Source organism: Meriones unguiculatus, chromosome 1 (assembly GCF_030254825.1).
Source record: "Meriones unguiculatus strain TT.TT164.6M chromosome 1, Bangor_MerUng_6.1, whole genome shotgun sequence".
Lineage (NCBI taxonomy): Eukaryota > Metazoa > Chordata > Mammalia > Rodentia > Muridae > Meriones > Meriones unguiculatus.
Window position 1 is genome coordinate 54,378,970 of NC_083349.1, and position 21,785 is coordinate 54,400,754.

At 37.7% G+C, this 21,785-nt stretch overlaps 1 protein-coding gene across 2 annotated transcripts in view; it reads left to right on the forward strand.

Moving 5' to 3' along the window:
- Positions 1–5,130, forward strand: part of Hells (helicase, lymphoid specific) — a 29,850-nt gene extending 24,720 nt beyond the window's left edge. For both annotated transcript variants that reach the window (XM_021661244.2, XM_060389026.1), the window contains 3 exons: positions 1,144–1,240; positions 1,739–1,815; positions 4,591–5,130. In XM_021661244.2, coding sequence (XP_021516919.1) covers positions 1,144–1,240; positions 1,739–1,815; positions 4,591–4,685 — 269 coding nt within the window. In that variant the 3' untranslated portion in view covers positions 4,686–5,130. The remainder of the gene's footprint in view (positions 1–1,143; positions 1,241–1,738; positions 1,816–4,590) is intronic.
- The last annotated feature ends 16,655 nt before the right edge of the window (positions 5,131–21,785 follow it).

Sequence of the window (21,785 nt, forward strand, 5' to 3'; positions counted from 1 at the left end):
AGTTTAGAGAAATAAGAGGAACATGATCTTAAAAATAATGTTTAAAGTCATTTCTTACTGATTTTATAATACTCTTCTGCCTGCACATAGTTTTCTTTTGGTTTCTGGCTTATTTTTTTAACTTTATTATTTTGTATTCATTGTTCTATGAATTGAACTTGTCTTGCCTTTTCATTGGTTATAGGCATTGAATTCAAATCTTGCCTCATTGTTTTTGAGGGGAAAATGGGTTAGATTTGAGACAGAATTAATTTGACTTGGTGGAAAATTTACATTGTAGGTAAATATTTCCAAGTGAGTCAAATGAGCCTATCTTTCACAAATGTTTTACCTGTGTTAAGAAATTTGTTAAAATTCTAATTTGCTTAAATTATAATTTGCTATACTTTACATAAATTTTATCCATGATTATGTATTCTCAAGTTGTTTTCCATATTTGAAGATAATAATTTGCCAGAATGTTGAGGAATGTTAAAATGTACATTAAAATACAAAAAATTAATTTTATTCTAATATATATCATGACTGCAGTCTCCCTTCTCCCCCTCCCCCAACCCAAGCCTCTTTCATCTCCCCCATCCATTTCCCCTACCTTTTCTTTCAGAAAAGGGCAGGCCTCCAAGGGATATCAACCAAACAAAAACGCATAAATCTTAATTATGGAATTTGATGATTGTGACTAATGTTAACATATTTGGAGATTCATCTATATGTTTATATTAGAGGAATTTTATTTTAATCAGTTTTATTCAGTTTTTATTTAGTTCATTTACTTTTCTTTTGATGGACATTTGAAATGTTCCCAGATAGTGTTTATTATGAATAAGCTAATTGCTTGAGTCATTGTTTATGTGTTGACTCTATTTGTTCTTAAGAGGATCTATGTGTATTATCTGTCAGTAAATATTAAACCTTTGCCAAATGACCATATGACTTTATACTACCAGCAAGGTCTAAGAGTTTTCATTTAAAAGTTAAAGGCCAATGAAATGGCACAATGGATCCCTTCACCCAAAATAAATCAGTAAATGTTAAATTTTCTTTCAAATTGTAAGCCTTGTTCATAATTTGTAATATATTGTGGTTTTCAAAGAAATTTTATTATCAATTTGTTGATTTATTTTGTTTTCTTTATCTCCCCAGATCATTTCAAAGGTGGTCAGTCTGGGTTAAGTCAGTCTAAGAATTTCTTAGATCCAAAGGAATTAAAGGAGTTATTAAAATCCAGAGATTATGAAAGGTAAAACTTTAAATTTATTTATTACATTTAGTAATTTAATAAAAGACTGTGTATGCTTGTGCCACTGTACCTATAGGAGATCAGAGGACACCTTGTAAAAGTTGGTTCTAGTCTTCTATCATGTCTTTCCTAGACAGGAGTTTATTTTGGCAGCAGGCACGTTTACCCACTGAGCCATTTTGTTGGCTCAAAATTTATTTTTTTAACTTTTGGGTTTATTTTATGTGTATGACTGTTTTGCCTACGTGTTTATCTGTACCATCTGCCCATGCCCTGTGCCTACACAAGCAAGAAATGGGCATTAGATTTCCCAGAACTAGAGTTAAATGTAGACAGTTATGAGCATGGTGGATACTGAGAATGGAACTCAGGACCTCTGGAAGAGTAATTAGTGCTATTAATTTCTAAGCTGTATCTCCAGTCTGCAAAATTAGTTAGTTTAAAATAATGTAATACGTAGTCCTAGGTGTATTTTCATATGCTTGCATGTTTTTGTAGAGAAGTGAAAGGATCAAGAGAGAAGGTCATTAGTGATCAAGATCTAGAGTTGTTGTTAGATCGAAGTGATCTTATTGGTGAGTATTTGCTTTTTCTTTTTCTTTTTTTTTTTTGGTAATGAAAACTTTGAAAAACATAAGTTGTGTGGTGAAGCCCTGGTATAATATATTCAGCCATAATAATTCACAACATTTAGTAAGCCCTGTTTCCTTTATGTTTTTCTTTTGTTGGAGACTTAAAATCAAACTTTGTTGTATAACCATGAGTACTTCTTCATATTGTTAAACTGAGTACTTACTTAGGTTAGGATTGTGCTTTAGAATATTGGTACTAATCATGTAATTTCATCTACTATCTAATCTAGGTTTTTCAGGTTTTCCCAGGTTTTTTTCCCCCAGTTTTAAAACAGTATCAAAATTGTGTTTGATATTGTAAAATGGTCTGTAACCTGAACTGCTCATTGTTCCATATCTTAGCCATGAACAGTATTTTTTTCATCATACCAGAAAGCACTTTGGTTTTTTGTTTTATTTTATTTTATTTTTTTTTATTTTTATTTTTTATTTCTTCAGTGAGATCAAATGAATCAGATTCAGGCATTTTTTTTTCTATTCTTTGAGATTTGTCTAGCCTGTTTTGAGCATTCATGTTCCTTCTCCCAACTCTTCCCAGATCAACCTTCCCTTCCCTACCTGCTGTACTGTGGTTTTTCTTTTTCAAACTTTAAAACCAGTGTATGCTGCCCAAATATTGTTGAATGCGCGGTTTCTCACTGGAGCATGTTCAGCTTAACCAGAGACTGCGTGCTCCTCGGGTAGACCATGTCCCCAACTCCCCATCTCTGTGCTAGGATTTGGTCTGGTTTAGGCTTGTGTATGCTGTTGGAACCATTATGAGTTCATATATGCAGTTGCCCTGATGTGTCCCACATGTTTTCTTGCAGTCATTCCCCATCTCTAGTCTTACATTCTTTCTGTCTTCTTTTAGAATACTGGTCTTTTTGTTGTTTTTGTTTGTTTTGAGATAGGTTTTCTCTGTGTAGTCTTTTCTGTCCTGGATTTGCCTTGTCTAGGCTGGCCTCAAACTCACCTTCCTCTGCACTCCTAATTCTTGTGTTCATGTGCATGTGTGTGGACATGTTTGTGCTGTGGCACCCATCTGGAGGTCAAGACAACTTTGGGTGTCAGTCCTCACCTACCTTATTTGGGATTGCTGTGTATGCCAGTCTGGCAGGCCCATGAGCCTCCTGGGGTTCCCCTATCTTGGTTCCCATTTCACTGAAGTTCTGGTTTACACATGGGCACTACTGTTCCTATGTCTTGCTTTACCTGGCTTCCAGGGATCTAAACTCGGGTCTTCAAATTTGAATAGCAAGAACTTTACTGCTGAACTATCTCCTCAAATCACTCCTAGCTCTTCCTTTGTTTTGAGACAGGCTCTGGTAGTGTAGACCAGATTACTCTTGAACTTACTGTGGTCCTTCTCCCCGCCTCTGGTGATGAGGTAACTTTACAAGCTTGTGTGTCAGTTTGGAGTTGTAGCTCAGTAATCTTTGCAAAAGATTTCTTCTAAGAGTATTAGAACTCCAGCTTCTTTAAGTTTGTTACCTAGTTTGAGTTTGTTGCTTGTTTTTTCGAGAATGTGAGTTCAATTGAAGATGTTACCAAGCTTCCCCCACTCCCCAGAAGACACGCCTTAACACGTCTTAACACTTGGGTAGTTACTTCTGAACTCAGGACTAGCCAAGCATAATGGCTGTCACTTTTAACAGTGTAGAATGAAGTTCTAACTACCATAAGATCATAGACTAGAAGACTAGGAAATAAGAATTGAAGTTGCAGAGACCGGCAGTGGCGTAGGTGGTAGTGGTGGTTGCACGCCTTTTATCGGAGCACTAGGGAGGAAGAGGCAAGTGGATCTCTGAGTTCATGGCCAGCGTGGTCTACAGAGTTAGTTCTAGAACACACAGGGCTATACAAAGAAACACTTAATCTCAAAAAACAATCAAAAAGAATTGAAATTGCACTTAAAAGATGGGATTATAGTTAAATGACACCATGCCCAACAGGAAAAGAATCCTGAAACATGCAGGCCTCTCAGGGCTGGGTAGATGACACAGCAGCTAAGAACACTTCCTGCCAAAGAATGGAACCTGAGTTCAAATACTCAGAACCTATGAAAAGCTGGGCATGATTGATTCACATGTGCCTGTAACTTTCATTATGAGATGTCACAGAGAAGGATGGAGACAGGTTTGTTGGATTCTCTCTAGTTCAGTGATAGACCCTGCCTCAGGGGAATAAAAAAGGGAAGAATGATAGAGAGGACACCTGACATCCTCCTGACCTTTGTTCTCAGGTTTGTCCACACACATGCACATATATATATATATAGCACACATGTAAAGTATAGAGCTTACTATGAAAACAATCAGATTTTGTTAAATTAATGCTAAATAGCTCTGTGAGGCATTTAAACAAAAATTTACATTGGTTCTAAGCTGAAAGTTTAGTTTTTCATGGTGTCTTTGCTTAAAAAAGTTGTTTTTTAGATTTAGTTTATATTATGTGTTTGAGTGTTTTTCCTGCAGGTATGTCTGTAGCCTTGTTCCTCTAGGTCAGAAAAGGCTGTCATCTACTAGAAAAAGAGTTATGGATGGTTGTGAAATGTGGGTGCTTGAACTCTGCAGAACAGAAGCTCTTAATTGCTAAGCCATCTTAGCTTTCAAACTAAGCATTATGTTTTGGAGAAAAGATTGTGTCTCAACATATTAGACATTTGATTTTTCATTTCTCGATTTCTTATGTCTTTATAAGTACGTGTTCTAATATACATATATATATATTTTTTAGATCAAATGAAGGCCTCAAGACCAGTTAAAGAGAAAACAGGGATATTCAAGATACTAGAGAATTCTGAAGGTTCCAGTGCTGAGTGTTTGTTTTAAAGTGGAGCAAAATGGCTTTTAAAACCTTTTGTTTACATCCATTTTGGTAACTTGCCTATAGGCTTTGAAATCCATGTTGTTCGCTTTACTTTTTGGATTGTATCAGTTTATGTAATGTAACTAGTATTGTTGCATATTTGAGGTGATAATTTTGGTTTTATTAAGAATACAATTCCTATTAAATTCATGTCTTTACATTTTGGGACTGGGTAGTACTTTTGAGTTTTGTCTATTATGTACTTAAGTTTATCAGTCTTCCTGTGGAAGTTTAGTAAGTATCTCCCCTACCCCTGTTAGTAATATAATTCACGGGATTTGGACTTCAGTTATGGAGCAGGCTTTTTGATAGGGGGAGATTGATTGAAATCGTATTTTTTGTTGCTGAAGTAAATTGTTTCAATTTTGAGTCAATAAGATGACTTACAAATAAATGTTTATTGTAATATGATCTCATCTCATTATTTTGTCAGGAAATTAGTAATTTAGTTAAAATAATAAGACTTTATTGATACTAGGATTCAACAATATTGTCTGAACTGGTTTCATTCTTTTGTAAGGTTGTCATATAAAGATTTCAGCAGAAAGCTCAAAGCAATAAGATCTTGATAATAATCCAGGATTTGGGAGTGGTTAATATATTAAGCAAAGCAAGAAAAGAAGTTGAATGGAAAAACCAAAAGAATTTATGGAAAGAGTGCAGATTTAGCCAGAGTGTAGTATGTAAGAAATACTTAGGATCAGAGCCGGATGTGGTAGCACATACCTTTAATCCCAGCACTCAGAAGCAGAGACAGGTGGATTGCTGAATTCAAGGCCAGCCTGGTGTATAAAGGAAGTCCAGGACAGCTAAGGCTACACAGAGAAACCCTTGAAGAAACTCAGGATCCAAAATAAGGGAGCATATCACCTACAAACAGAACAATCTAGTCTCTACACAGAAGATTGTAACAGAGGAAGAAATTCTTAAGTATACCCTACCTAGTAAAGGAGAGACAAGCCATATATTTATTTCCTTTTTAAAAAGTTGTGTGTGTGTGGTTGTTAGATCCCCTGGAGCTGTAGTTATTGAAGGTTATAAACCTGACATTGGTGCTCGGGAACAGAGATTCTCTAGAAGAGCATTTTAACCGCTGAGTTGTCTTTCTAGCCCCTGAACCATATATTATTGATTGTCCAATGGGAAATTGTCAAAAATATCTGTATTCAAATGAAAAGGCTTTAGCATGGTTGAACTAAAATCAGAAGAAAAGCTTAGCGAAAGTATTTGATCATAGAAGTAACCAATATATTGTAATGCTTTTTTTTTTAACCTAAAAGTTAATATATGCCTTTGTGGTGGTATTTAAATTTTTTTAAAAGATTTATTTTATCTTATGTGTATGAGTGCTCTGTCTGCATGTACAGCTGCAGGCCATAAGAGGGCATCAATTCACATTATAGATGATTGTGAGCTACCATGTGGTTCCCAGGGATTGAACTCAGGACCTCTGGAAGAGCCATCTCTTCAGCCCTAATTTTTATTTTTTAATTTATCATTTTTGTTTGTGTGAGTGCATGCATGCCATGGCATGAGATCAGGGGTAAAAGGATAACTTTCAGGAGTCATTTTTCTCTACTTTTGTGTAGAGCCTGGGAATGGAACTCAGATACTCAAGTCCTTTTTCCTCCATTATGCCATTTTGCCAGCTTTTGTAGTATTCTTATAAATGTGAATTACAGCATTATTTCTGTCCTTCCTTAACATCTTTAGTACGTCCTCCATTTCTTTATTCCCCATTGCCTTGAGAAAGTAGAAGCAGGACTTGAGAAGTAGGTGGGTTTAATGAATGGTTAAAGAGTCCTTGTTCTTACAGAAGTCTGAGGTCCAGTTTCCAGCAACTGCGTAACAGCTCACAACCGTAAATCCAGTTCTAGGTGATCCAATGCCCCTCCCTGATCTCTTGAGTCCCAGGCTTGCCTGTGCTTTACAGACACACATGCAAGCAAAACACTGATTAAGTAAAATAAATCTGAAAAAATAAAATGGAAAGGAGGTGGAGGCAGGTGCATCTGAGTTTAAGGTCAGCCTTGTCTACGTAGTGAGACTTGATTCACAAAACCAACAGACAAGCACACTCACAAAAACATGTATTTTATTGTGCAGCATAGTGCCTAAGGAATATTCTCTGTTATAGTTACGATCTGTTCTGTAAAGTAGAGGAAAAAAGTAATTGCTTCCTCAAGGCTTTAAATGTGATCACACCAATGTAGAAGTTATTTCATCTTAAAGGTTGGAAGACATAGTACACAAGATTTATACTGCGCCTGCTGCTTAATTATCAGCAACTATATTGCCATGGTTTATTTTTAAAGAATGGTTTTAGCATTGGTAAAACTCAATCCTTTTGCTGTGCTGTTACACCCTTCTAAACAATAATCAGGGTTTCTCTGTGTGGTACTCGATGTCCTGGAACTTGCTCTGTAGACCAGGCTGGCCCGGAGCTTGCCTCTGCCTCCTGAGTACTGGGATTAAAGGCGTGTGCCACCTTCACCCGGCTAATCTCCATTTCTTGAACACAGGCCTCTTCTCCAAGGTTGAGAACCCTTGGGAGGCATCTACATCTAGCGCTAGGGGATCCAGAGCTTTGTACCCGCTAGATAAACTCAGGCCCTTTGTTAGACTTCTTTCATTTATTTTGACACAAATTCTTAGGTTAATCTAGGTTGTCTTTTGTTAATATCGCCTTGTCTTTGTGTAAGTAGCTAGGATCATGGTATGTACCATGCCCAGCTTACTTAGTATATTTAACATTACTCTCTGGGGTTGAACTACTAGCTGTAGTTTCTTTACCTGTAAGCTGCTTGGCATTGTTGTAAGGAATAAACTGTGAGCAATACTGCTGGAAAATAGAATTCTCTCATCTTAGATGTAGGATACTATTGTATTTAGATCTCTTGGGGTACCACCTTTTAAAATGTAATCTGGAGTCTTCAAGAGAATGTGTGATTAAAACTTTTCTCTCATCACAAGTGTACAGTGCAATTCTACAGAGGGTACAAGTATGCCATGGCTAGTAGCTCTTGTGGCTATTATGAAAACTTTGTAAAGTATTAGATCTCACTCAATGCAATCATAAAAAGTGACTGGCAATCGGAAGCTGAAGATGCGGCACAGTGGTGCTTATCCCAGTGGTGCTCACCCAGAGGACTGGTGTTGAGCTCCCAGCACGCACATGGCAGCTCACAATAGTAACTCTAGTTTTAAAGGGTAGCTGCCCTCTTGGCCTCTACAGGCACTATGTATACACATTGTAAGCAGACTTACATGTAGGCACAAGACCCATACATGTAAAAGACGTAATACGTTATCTGGTGCCCTTATTAATTTCTAATAATGTGGTTATAGGAATCAAATGGTTGCAAACTGCTGATGTGTAGGATGTACTACCTCATATTGCATAGTTTATTTTTACTTGCTGTTGTACTTTATAAAGACCTGCACGTATCGCTGTCCATGCATTTAGTTCTTCAGTGTGTATCCATGTTGTACCTACTATTGTGTGGCTTTTCATAATTTACCTATGAGTTTTTCATTTGATCAATCTTGGCTGTAGTTTTGCTTATATAATCTTTGTAAGAATTGGCTGCAAGTTCGTTTTTTAGTATCTGATCATATTTAATTGTTTCATACATTCATTTTTTTTTGTTACATAACTAAATTTCCAGTCATTGTTTAAATATTAAAAGATGTTATTTTCCCTACTCCTTTAGACATAAACTTTGCTGGTTATATTTTTACTGTTGTTTGTCTGTTTTCTAAATTTTTATGTTAACCCAAGGATTTCTTAGATATTTATTTTGTAGCCATATTATGTTCTTAAAAGTTGTTTTTTGTTGCTTTTTACCTGCATTGCATTATTGTCAGAAAACATTTGTATGATGCTCACTGCTTTTGTTTGTTTTTCTTTTTATTGCTTGCTTCTTTTCGTGACAGGGTCTCCTGTAGCCCTCCTGAGCTGGTTTCACATTTGTTTTATCGCCAAGAATGACCTTGAACTACTGATCTTCCTACCCTCAAATGCAGGCGTTGCAGGCCACACATGCATATTAAATGTTAGATGATATGCGTTCTTTGGCCCAATACATGATTAGTTTTGTGACTGTTTATTTGTACTTCAGAAGAATATACATTTTCTGATTATTGCTTTATAAGTTTTTTAATATCTATAATTGCTTAATTTGTTAACTTTTATTTCTTTCTGAGAAGCATCTATGTTAAAGATTTCATAGTTCTATATTAAATAAATTCTTTGTAGAATTAAATGGTCATATGTACAGATTCTACTGTTGGTGTTATATGTCTCCAGGAAAGCTTTTCTTTTGGATATTGTCAGCAATAGTATACATTATAATAAAGCCACCTTGCCCACCCTCCCAACAAAACAAGACAAACTGATTATGACTATTGATTATTGAGTATTGATCACTTGGATTAGTGGGGTCTACCTCTATCTGTCCCAGCACTGGATAGGACTAGATCTACACAAAATTCTGAATACTCTTTCATGGGACCTATCTTAAAGCAATTTGTGCTTTTAGGATTTTCAAACACCTAGTAGCCAACATTTTGTACACTATCTGTTAAACAGGAGAAACATTTTTGAACAAAACACTTTGGAAAGTATTAAAACCCTTAAAAGTAGGGGCTGGAGAGATGGCTCAGCACTTAAGAGCTCTGTCTGCACTTGAAGAGGTCCCGAGTTCAATTCCTAGCAACCACATGGTGGCTCACAGCCATTTATGTCCTCTTCTGCCTTCTGGCATGCAGGTGTACATGCTGATATACATGAAATAAATAAAAACCCTTAAAGGTGGGGAAGTTGGTGTCATTTTTTTTTAAATCCCCCCTTTTACACTTACTAAACACTTTCTTTACATTCCTTATTGTGTGTGTACATGTGCACCCTCAAGTGAGTCACAATTTCACATCTGGAGGTCAGAGGACAACAGGATTCATTCCTTTCACCATGTGGGTCCTGGGGATCAAATTCAGACTGTCGTGCTTGGTGGCAAGCATCTTTACCTGCTGAGCCCATATTTTTGTTTTCAAAGTTTATCATACAAATTTTTTTCCTTTTTCATTCTTTTTAGTTGCTTTCTATTGCCTAACATGTCTACAATAAAATCAAGACATTTCTGTTCGTGTTCTCTGCTATTCTTTTGTGAAAGCCTTCCCTTTTTATGCCCCTCAAGGCTCTGGACCACTTAAAATGTTCATAAATTTTCCCAAGAGCTCATGCAAAAGTTGTTCCTATTTTCTCATGTTATGTACCATTATAACAAAAATAGCAGGTTTCTCATTTGTCTTTTCTCAAAGACTTAGAATTTTATATGCAGCTGCACATAATATTCTGGAACATGAAATAACTTCTTTTAAAGATTTATTATGTATAGTGTTTTGCTTGCATGTACACCTGCACGCCAGAAGAGGGCACCAGATCTCAGATGGTTGTGAGCCACCAGTGGTTGCTGGGAATTGACCTTTGGAAAAGAACCATCTCGCCAGCACATGAAAATAACTTAAAAAGCTCAGCATGCCTACCAAGGCATCTTTACAGTTAGATGGAACAAGCCAGCACTCTTCACCATAGTTGACCTGCTGGAGAAATGTCCTTCCTTGTCTTGTAAGATGCTACTATGCCGGGAGAGATCATTGATCACCAATTAACTACTTTAGAAGCCCCTTAACATTAATTGTGTGAATAGCTATGGTAGCAGACTATTATAACTGGTATTGCCACCATTGTGACAACAATGCAGGTTAGTGTCGCATTTCTGCCTAGCACGGGATGGCTTGGCCAGTAAATCTCCCCATGTTCACATTACAATGTTAATACCTAAGAGCTGTCTCTTTAGGCTAAAGAATCTCTGGCCTCTATTTTGATTATCTGTGTCTCTCTCCCCCCACCTCTCTGTGTGTCTCTCTGTCTCTGTCTCTAAATAAAAATCAGTTGTCTATTTGTGGAGCAAGGAAACAATGCCCAGTCTTGCCAAGACCCCCACAACTGGACTGTTGAGAATACAAATTTTCATCTACACACAAGTCCCTGATGGCCCGTTCAACTAGAAGACATAATGATCTCATCAATTTCTGTCCAACAGTAGATTCACAAATAGGCTTTTATCTTGCTCCAGATAATCTTAAAATTTGTGCCCTATGGCTGACTTAAACCAATTAAGAAAAAAAAAAAAAAACAAAAAACATCCTCTATATTCTTTTTAAAAAGGTTTATTGTGTTTTTATTTGTGTGTAGGTGTGTGTATATCTGTATGTTTATTATACACATGTGCATGCACATGCCCTTGGAGGGAGGTCAGTAGAGCATGCTGAATCCTCTGAAGCCAGAGTTACAGGCATCTGTTGTACTTCTGGGAACAGAACTGACACTTTGCAAGAGCCATGACCACTGAGAACCATATTTCTTCTTAAATCGAGTTTTCTCAGGTGGTTTTATTTTTGCTGTTCATTTACTGTGAAGGAAATTGTTTAGCACAGTTGTTTACATACACACCCTCATAGCCATTGTTGGTCTTACTGCCATTTGTCTTAGTACTTTTTGTTGCTTTACCATCGTAAAGTCCTAACCCTCTAGAAAAGAGGTACTTTAACTTCACATTGCAGGTGCTTCACATCTACTGTAGTGAGCAAGCAGGATACCCAAGGTTCATATTCTGGATGACCTCATCCTGCTCCAGGCACTCACTACTGGAGATATCACCTCAGATGACATCATCCAGCCTACAATTTACCTTTGGAGGTAACTTAATTCCTGAATTAGAGATGATGTCATCTTTTAATTAGAAACGACCTTATTTGGATAGTCCTCTTGTGACTGACTCCCAGCCTGCTGCCTTTTGTAATGACCTAAATAAATCTATTTTCTTTCTCAAAAAAAAAAAAAAAGAGATGACTTCATCCCAGATATTGAAACCGCCACTCCAGCCACACCAGTGGACTCTGTCTTCTAAGGTACACGGGGCAGTATGCATAATTGGTATTTATTGCATCTGATAGTAGGGGTTCTGTTGTGTTTCTGAGCCTGCTATGTGCTTAGTACATGATGATGGTACTATCATACTGTACCCAAAAAGGTACTTGCTATTGATTGAATATGCTGATTTCATATGTTGAAACCTAATCCCTAATGAGATGACATACTGGAAATGCAGTATGTCATTAGGAGCTGCTTGGCCCTTACAAAAGAGGGCACAGGGAGCTCCTTTGCTTATTCTATCACATGAGGACACAATTAAAATGGACTGTTTATAAACCAAGATGTAAATAGATTGTCAAATTGCCTGACACCGTAATCTTTAAGTTCTCAGTCCTCCTCCCCAGAGCAGAAATGAATTTCTAACATCTATAAGCTATCCATAACTTTTTGACTATTGTAAGAGCCCAACTGGACTAAGAAAAAATTAATGCTGTTTTGTTTGTGTCATTCTAAAAATAAATCAGTGTTTATTATTGTTTTTCTTAGGGAGCTCTTGATTCATATCAGCCTCTTCATCCACTAAAAAAGGATCACCCACTCCTTTTCTTACTATCTTCTCTCCACCTAATTTTACTATAACTTTCTACCTTGATATTCTAACCATATCTTCTTCCTCTTAGTTAGGCAAGAGAAACATATATATGCTCACATTTATATTACTGTTAAGTTAATCATTCCTTTCAACCATGTAACAGTGTAACTACTGGACCTGGCACCATGACTTAAAAAATACACTGAAGAGATGGCTCAGCTGTTAGGAGTGCTGAGTGCTCTTGCAAAGGACCTGAATTTGATTCCCAGTACTCACATCAGGTGGCTCACAACTGCCTGCACACCAGTTCCATGGAATCTTTATAGCTCTGCCCCCACAGGCACATGCAGTCATGTGCACACACTCACACATAGGCACACACACATAATTAAAAGTAAGATCTTTAATAAAAAGAGAAATTATTGACAAATTCTATTTTTAGTTCATAACCCTATCATGATGTTGCTATCAATGTCCAGAAATTTCAAATCTGTTTTTTTGTTGAGTCATGCAAATAAGAAATTATTTATAGACAAGCCTTAGTAGATTCCGTCTATTTTAGTGCATTCCTACTCTTTATTTGTAATGTTTTCTATGTTGTTGAAAGTGACATGTTCTGCTTTATAAAAATCTCCATTATTATCACCCCCACAGCTTCCTTTAAAGAGTGACAGACCATCAGAGGACACATGCAGTTTTTCCTATACATTTATGGTATCTTGACACATAGGGTCTTGCTGACTAAGGAGAGGCTGCTCTACTTTCTCTGCTGCCTGATTTCTAGGCAGTAAATGACTAGAGTCTGCATGTCAACCAGTCTTGAGTCCATACACCTACCCACCTTTTTTTTACACCTCAGGAGTCTTCTGACTTGGGTATTCATTCCTCTTTGAGGCCCATCTTGTGTACTGTGCCTCCTGGTTGTTGAAAACTATGGGTAAAAATTACTTCCTCCATGATGGTAATTTCTTCTTAAATGTACTTTATGTATGTGTCTGTGTGAGTGTATGTCACATGTGTGTGGGTGCCTACAGAGGCCAGAGAGGATGTCTGACCCTTTGGAGCTGTAGTTAGAGGCAATGATGAATCACCCAACATGGGTGCTGGGAACTGAACTCAGGCCCTTACAAGCTGTAGCATCCTTAGACCACAGAGCCATCTTTCCAGCTGGTGATAATCATTTCTGTGTCTGCATATGTGACCATATATGACTAAAATAATTTCTGTATATACAAGTGCTTTAAAATAGATTAGTTGATTAGGAATTTCATAAACAACTTTTTTTTTAACTTGTGTTTTTTTTTTTTTTTTTTTTTTGTTTTTTTTTTTGAAAAAAAGTCTTGCTTTTTAGCCCTGTTTGGCCTGGAACTCATTGTGTAAATCAAGCTGGCCTTGAACTTATGACAATCCTCCTGCCTCTGCTTCTTGAGTGCCGAGGTTACAGGTGTATGCCAGCAGGCCTGGCAAAGATGGCACATTTGACTTTTTTCTTTACAGTGTTTATATTTTTTTTCCTCTTTGCTTACTTTCTAGATGTTCCATCATGCTGAATAAGAGTGACAAATGTTTGGTTTGTTTGTAATTTTATGGGGATTAAAAATATTTTGACAAAGCTATTGTTTGTATTCTATTCCTATTTCAACATTGCTGTGAGATTTTCCCCCTGTAATGAGTGGAAAGTTTTCCCCCAGTGGTTTTCCTCTATGTATTAAGCTGAATTTATGTCTTGTCTCTTTTTGTTTAGCAAACCAAGATGAAGTTGGAATTTGGATTCTTTATACACATATATGAAAGGAATGTAAAAGGAATCACCAAATAATAGCAGGAGAGAATGCCCCAGTTAGACATCTTATGTCACCAAGTAAGAGCTTCGGTGCCAGGAAAGGGTTGCATCTTGCTGAATTGCTGGCCAATGGGATCCCATAGAGTCCCTGTAAACATCGCAGCTGTCGCCATGGCTTTTGGCTCTTCTCTACAACTTGATTGTCAGGCTGTTGCTGAAGATAACACATGTCATTGAATGTGGAGTAGTCAAGCTGGTATCTTACCTCTTACTGACTAGCATCCATAATGCATGGATAGTATGCATGCTACCAGAGGAGAAAGGAATTCATATCACCCAACTACAAACCTTGTAACCTACAACACTGACCTGCCTGCAAAATGTGCTGGTATAATAGAGGCACAAAGTTTAATAGTAACCACCATCCTGCCTTCTGGGGGTGGTTTTCAAGTCAGGTTTTTTTCTGTGTATCACTGGATGTCCTGAAACTCACTCTGTAGACCAATAATGAGTGGGATACATCCATCAAACCCCTCTCCTCATGACTTAGGGATCTATATGGAAGAGGAAGTTGAAGGATCGTAAGAGCCAGAGGTAATGGAGGACTCCAGGGAAACAGTGTCTCCCTGCACATGATGCACATAAGAATTCACAGAGGCTGTGGCAGCATGCAGAGGGCCTGCACAGGTTCAGGCAAGACAAGATCCCAGAGCTGAGATGGGAATGTCAACTCAGTGCCCCACCCCTAGCCAAGAAGCTGTTTGCAGTTGAGGCCTGCTGGCCAAGAGAAAGTCAGTTTTCTCCAGTGGAGTATCACTGGTTACATAAACCGCATGCCTGGATTGTCAGTTTGACAAAGCCAACTCCATGGTTTTATTTGTATAGACTTTTTGTTTTGTTTTGGCAGTTTCTATCTTACTTGTCTTTTGCTTGTTTTGATATTTTTTGTTTTGCCTTTATTTGGTTGGTCGGTTGTTTAAAAGGACAGAGAGTTGGATAGGCATGGAGGTGAGAATACGGAAGATGAGAAGAGAAGGAACATGATCAAAGTATATTGTATGAAAAAGTTTTAATTAAAATCTTCTACAAAAAGAAGCTGGATTTAACAAAGTTAAATTGTATTTCCACTGACAAACATCACCTTATTATGTATTTTCTTTGCCATATACTACTTGATTAATAAACACACTTTTTAAGGGTGTGAACATATAAATAAGCATATTGTCATACATACAGTTCTGTTTCTTTATGATGTCTTTGGTATATTTGACAGTAAATAAGCATTTCTTCTGTTTTCTGAAAAAAGTGCTTTCTGTTTCTGTCAGCAGGCTAAGCATGGCTTCCATTTGACAGAATACACAAGTAAAATCATATAAGCTAGGAGATAATTTTAATTATATAGCCCACGAATCTTACTACTATGGCTTTTAAGATATTCTATTTGATACCTTTTCATTTTGTATGGTATTTGCTGCTTAGTGCATTTCGTGTTCTGTTCTAGGTTAAAAAACTGTGGTCTTAGAGATCTGGCTCTCTGTAGTTCCCTTTTGAAACCCTTAGGTAATCTCCTAAGGGAGATTTGGATCTGTTTGATTTGATCGGTTCTCCAGTATAGACTATGAATTATATTCTTATGAATGAATGACAGATTAGATCAGTGGTTCAGTGAGAACATGCACCTGAATTAGCTATTTCATCACTATCAAGTGTCCTTTTGCTCACCAATACAACGCTTGCCCCAGAATGAGTCATCAGGAATAGGGCTGTGCAGCTTCAGCTTTTGTCTTCCTGATTCCCATGACTTAGCTCTTATCTGAGGCATCCCAGGGCCACTGCTAAGCACTTCCTGATGTCCTATCCATGGGCAGGAGGGGAGCCTAAAGTCCAGTGCAGTGTCTCCAGCTCATTACCAGCCCTCATCTGCCTGGCACCAAGGCTCTGTGGTAGCTCCCTTGAAGTCTGACAGCTGCTTTCTTCAGAAGGTCTATGACTCTGGACCAGACTCAGCAGTGGCCCAGCATGTTCTGTTGTTTGTATGGTGTGACCTTCAGTTTGTATTATGTGTTGTTTGTATTAGGCTTAGGTTGAAGGCAGCTTTTTGTATGCATGAAGTTCAGTCAGTTTATGCCTACCCTCCTCAACATCTAGCTATTTAATGGAGACTTTCTCAGACTGGACATCTTTATGATTCCCTGTCTGGGTGAACTTTCCCTCCTTTTTTTCAGCATGTTGGTATAGAATGGACTCCTCGCCCCCCCACGCCCACTTTTAATGTTTAAAAATACTGTTACTTTAGGCTCTCAACCAGGTTGTCTTATCCCGGGGATGGTTCTAGGCCTTTGTCCTTCAGCCAGGGCTCTGCAGAGGAGTTTGCAGACCTTTACATAGGCACTAGAGCTTGCTGTATCTGAGTCCATGTTCAGTTTTCTTACTGTATCTCTTTAATGCCTATTACTGTTTTTTATGCTCATTCTTTTCATTAACATTTGTTTCTTATACACAGTAATATGTTTTTAAAAAACTTATTTTTTTTTTTAATTTTATGTATGAGTGCTCTATCTGCGTGTACACCTGCATGCCAGAAAAAGCCATCACATCACATTATAGATGGTTGTGAGCCACCATGTAGTTGCTGGGAACTGAACTCAGGACCTCTGGAATTGCAGACTATGTTCTAAACCACTGAGACATCTCTCTAGCCCCCAGTACTGGGTTTTATTGTAACATTTTTTTTAAAACTTTAATATTATTATTGTGCATTTGCGTATGTGCATGGTGTATGTGTTAGTATGTATCCTTCCACATGCATGTGCAGGTCCGTGGACAATGCTGTGGACTCATTTCTCTCATTCCATGTTTTTACATAGGTTCTGGGAATCAGACTCAAGCTGCCATGTTGTATAGCAAGTGCTGGGCTCCATGAGGCAGCTTGTCATCACTGCCATTTTCATGCAAGCACTTTGATCATATTCACCCCATTACCCTTTCTTGTTCTCCCTTCTGCACTGTGAATCAAAGAATTAAAATGATTGCCATCCCTGGTGGGACATAGTTAAATTGTCATCTGATAGGATGTAATGAAAAAATCAAAGTGTCTCCTGTGATAGTCTTGCCCAAACTGTATAACCAGAATCTACATATAACTGCAGGGAAATATTGGGTAATCTCTAATCCTGAGAGATTTTGTAAACTCCCAGACTCTTCTCTGCCAATGTGAAGAGGTTACAGAAAGACAGGACACTTTAGCAGGCTTCCGCTGACTAAGGAGAAATGAGAATTGGAAAATGTGACTCAACATTGTGAAGTGTATATTAAGATTTACCACAAGCCAGGCATGGTGGCACACACCTTTAATCCCAGCACTCAGGGAGGCAGAGGCATAGCTGTGAGTTTGAAGCCAGCTGGTCTAAAAAGTGTGTCTAGGACAGGCAAGGCTACTCAGAGAAATCCTCTCTTAAAAAACCAACCAACCAACCAACCAACCAACCAACCAACCAACCAAAAAAAAAAAAAAACAAAAAAAAACCCCACTGATATAATAATGAGAATTAGGATTAGATGGCCCTAATTCATTAATTTTAATTTACTGATCCTGATGGTTATATTATGATTACATGTAAAAATTGCCTTTTCAAGACAGGAAATATATGCTAAAATATTTCTGGTTAGAAAATGTAGACCACCAACTCATTCTCAAATGTTTAAAAAATTGTACAGACTTCCAGTTTTTCTCTGCATCTATGGTTGTAAAAACTGTAGGAATAATCAAATAATAAATGGTATTGGCCATGCACTTGCATATTTACTTACAATCAAGAAAGGGCCTATATAAAACTATATAAAATGTTAAAAAAAAAAACAAAAAACAGTTCCAGTCTGTATATAGTTTGAATGAAAATTTTTCATCTGGGCTGCCAATGCTCCCCTTAAAGACTGTATACTATCTAACAAGAACCCCGATACCAGGTATGAGAGTTGCATGGCAGGGTTGTCCTAAAGCATTGCTATTGCCCTAACTTGCCTCCCAGTGGTGAGGGATGGGTAAGGCCTCATTGTAGAACACATGAACGAGGGACACAGGATCCCAGGAATGTGAGCTGGCTCTGGAGGACTAGCTTTCATGGTACCTAAGGCACTATGCAAGCTACCAAGTGAGGAACAATTAATAGTCCTCTCTTTGTATGATGTCTATCAACTAAAACAATGACCAGCACAGCACAATGTCCCTATGGTGGGGTACACACCTTGGTGGTGACCCTTTGATTGTGCCTAAGGCCTGGTAATGGAAACCTAGCAAACTTCCCTGGAGCATGGATCTTGAAGGAGAGCCTATAGCCATCACTTTACTAATCCACCACAATTCCTTAGTATGTTCTAAATATTTATTGGTGTGTGTATGTGTGACATAGAAACAGAGGCCATGAATTTGAGAGAAAGCAAGGGAAAGGCCAGTGGGAGGAAAAGAAAGGGGATTATGTGATTACATTTAATTTAAAATACATTAAAAATATAAATGTTCCATATTTCTATTTGACATTTGAAAAAGTGCTCTGTATTCTGAAGCGACACAGAAATGCAAATTGAAACGGGTAAGGCATTATACATTTATTGGAGTGGTTATAATGACAAAAGAGCAATGTGCAGTAGCACAAATGCATGAAAATGAAGTATTACCCAGAAACCCACTACTTATTATGTTAACTAAAAGCATTAACAAAACATGAAACAGGCCAGTCATAATGCCACACACCTTTAATTCAAGCACTTTCCAGGTAGACACAGGTGAATCTCTGTGAGTTCAAGGTCAGTTTGGTCTGCATAGAGTTCCAGACCAGCCAGGGCTACATAGTGAGACCGGTTTCTATAAAACAGAACAAAATACCCAAAGCAAAAAGCAAACAAACATAAACCAGTAATTTAAAAATAAATAAAGAAAAGTGCTGAATACACAATGTTTTGGGGATAAAATGAAAATACAAACACTATGATAATAAAAGTATAAGAAAATTAAAGCATTTGGAAAAGATGAACAAGACTGACCTTAGTGAGTCCTCTGACCCCTTGTCTAGAGGTGGGCTCTGTTGTTCTTCACACCAATGCCTGTGACATACTATTTGGACTCCTAGCTTTTAAAACCATGAACTAAACAAACCTGGTTTTTCTTAGTAAGTAACTTTCCTCAGCAATTTTCTTACAGCAATGAATATCGCACTGATCTAAAGCGTCATAGCAGATCATTTAGTTAAGCAGGAAAGGTAGTGAGCAGGAGGAAGGACGGGGAACTTACGTGGTCTGGAAAAATGAATTTTTCTTGGTACTGTATGTTGGTTTTACAGATGGGTTTACTTTGTAAAAACTTACTGGTACATTTGGGATGTTTGTAACCATCAGTATGTATTTTAGATCTCAGTAAAATGCTTTTTCTAAAAGACATTTTTAGGTCAGGTTTGGTGGCACATGGCTGTAGCTTCGTCTTGATTAGGTTAGAAGCTGAGGTAGGAGGACACTCAAGTTCTAGACCAGCCTGGGCCACAGAGCCTCAAGAAAAGACAGTTTCAGTTCACTTAGGTCATGATTCTATCCAAGCTGAGGTTCATATTCCTTGTCACTATGGAGGGCTTCATTGAAATGACTTTGATACTAGAGTCACTGACCTGGGAATTGGAACTTGGGTTCTAGAACAAGGTTTGATATTGGTCTATTCACTAAGTCCATCCCTCCTCATTCCTAAAATACAAAGCAGGCTTGTACTACACCCTGAAGTCTCTTCTGCCTCTACTCAGCCATAACACTTTGAATTCTGCAAAGAAATAGGGTTTAGCAGAAGCCTCAGCTGGCAAGAGGAGTAGAGATACCAATTCCTCAAGAAATTAAGAGTATTTGAAAGAATCACTGAATTAATGTAGTCCAAAATAACATGTGAACCAATCAATATAACAACTCATTTTCTTTGTCCTGACTAAAGCACTTCCTAAGATTTGAGACTAGGGTTGGCAAGATGGCTCAACAGGTATAGAAAGGTGCTGGTCACCAAGATTAATAAATTAAATTAAATTACAGGAATCCATATGGTGGAAGAAGAGAATGGACTTACATTGTCTTCTGACCTCCATGTTAGTGTTCATGACCCACGTGGTTCCCGAGCAGAGACACACACACAATAAATACATAAATAAATGATTAATAAACAAATGAACAAAAAAAAAAAAAAAAGAAAGATGAGATCACTCAAATACCAAGGCTATGAAAGCAAAAACTTTTCTGACCTCCATTAAAATTAACTGGGTATGTTATTGACCTAGTTAATGAATACTTTGAAAGTCATTGATTGGGCTGAATCAAGATTGAATCACGTTACACAATTATTCAACGTTGGTGAACCCACATGAAGTGGAAATCTTTCACAAAGAGAAGAATGCAAAACATGAGGGACACAGGTTGTAGCTCCAGCTCTACTATACTACCTATCGGTTGTGTATTTTTGGCCAAAGCACTGAATCTCCAAAGTTCAGCTTCTTCCAACCTCAGTATGGGTAAGACGGCTTGAGAGAATCCTAAGGGATATGATGGGTGTGAAAGTTGCCTACAAATTGTTAGGCACCCCAGTAGGATAGGTAATAGAACACTCTGTGTTTGGGGTCTTAACAAAACTTAATTTTCCTGAACTGTGGCTCGAAATTATGATGCTAGTTTTTATTATTTATAACAGCCAAGATATAGAAACAGGGGACAGAGAGGTGGCTCGGTGCTGAGTGCACACTTCTCTTGGAGAGGCCTGGAGTTCGGCTCCTACCACCTATGTCAGGTGGCTTAGTAACCCCTAGAACTTCCAGTGCCAAGAGATCTGAGATTTTCTAGGCCCTACAGGCTCCTGTATTCATGTGCACATGCCAACACACACACACACACACACACACACACACACACACACGCTGAAAAATAATTTTCTTTTAGCTTCCAAAATAAAATTTTATTGCAATAGTAATAGTTCTATTTGGCTACAATTTAGTAACTTTTTAGTAACTTTGTTTTATTTCTTTGATTAACATGCATCCATTTGTTAAATTTTAATGGCAAGTGTGATTCATATTTTAATATTAAGTGGTATTTTAAAAAATGAATTTATTCATCTTACATCCCCATCATAAACCCTCCCTCATCTCCTCCCTGACCCACCCTTCTTCCCTCTTTCCCACTATCCTTGTCTCTTAATCCTCAGGAAGGAGAGGACCCAGTCCCCCTGTCCAGATGTAGTCAATAGACAGCTCAGTCTCCATATAGGTTACCTAGTAAGGGAACCAGGAGCTGCCTCTGATAGGAACTCTGTTTCCTGCTCTTCAGTCACTGCCCCTGAGTAAGGTGGCCTTGTGAGGCCACAGAGGAAAAGGATGCAGGCAGTCTTAAAGAGACTTGATAGTTTGGGGTCAGCTTTTTTTTCAGAAAGCTCCCCGTTTCTGAAAAATAAATCTTAAAAAAAAAGATTAATTAACAACTTAAATGTCCATCATTAGATAAAGATATTGTAGTGTGTATATATACATTGTGGCTTTCATCCTTATTTGGCACAATATGGATGAGCCTGGAAGACAGGTTGAGTGAAAGAAGCCAAACACAGACACAAAAATACCTTCTATGCCGAATTAAAAAAAAAAAAAAAAAAAAAAAGAGTCAAGCAGTGGGCTCTTCATCTTTGCATAACGTCTGTGTGTTACTGTATATATATCTTCATTTCTGACGGTAACAGGTCAAAA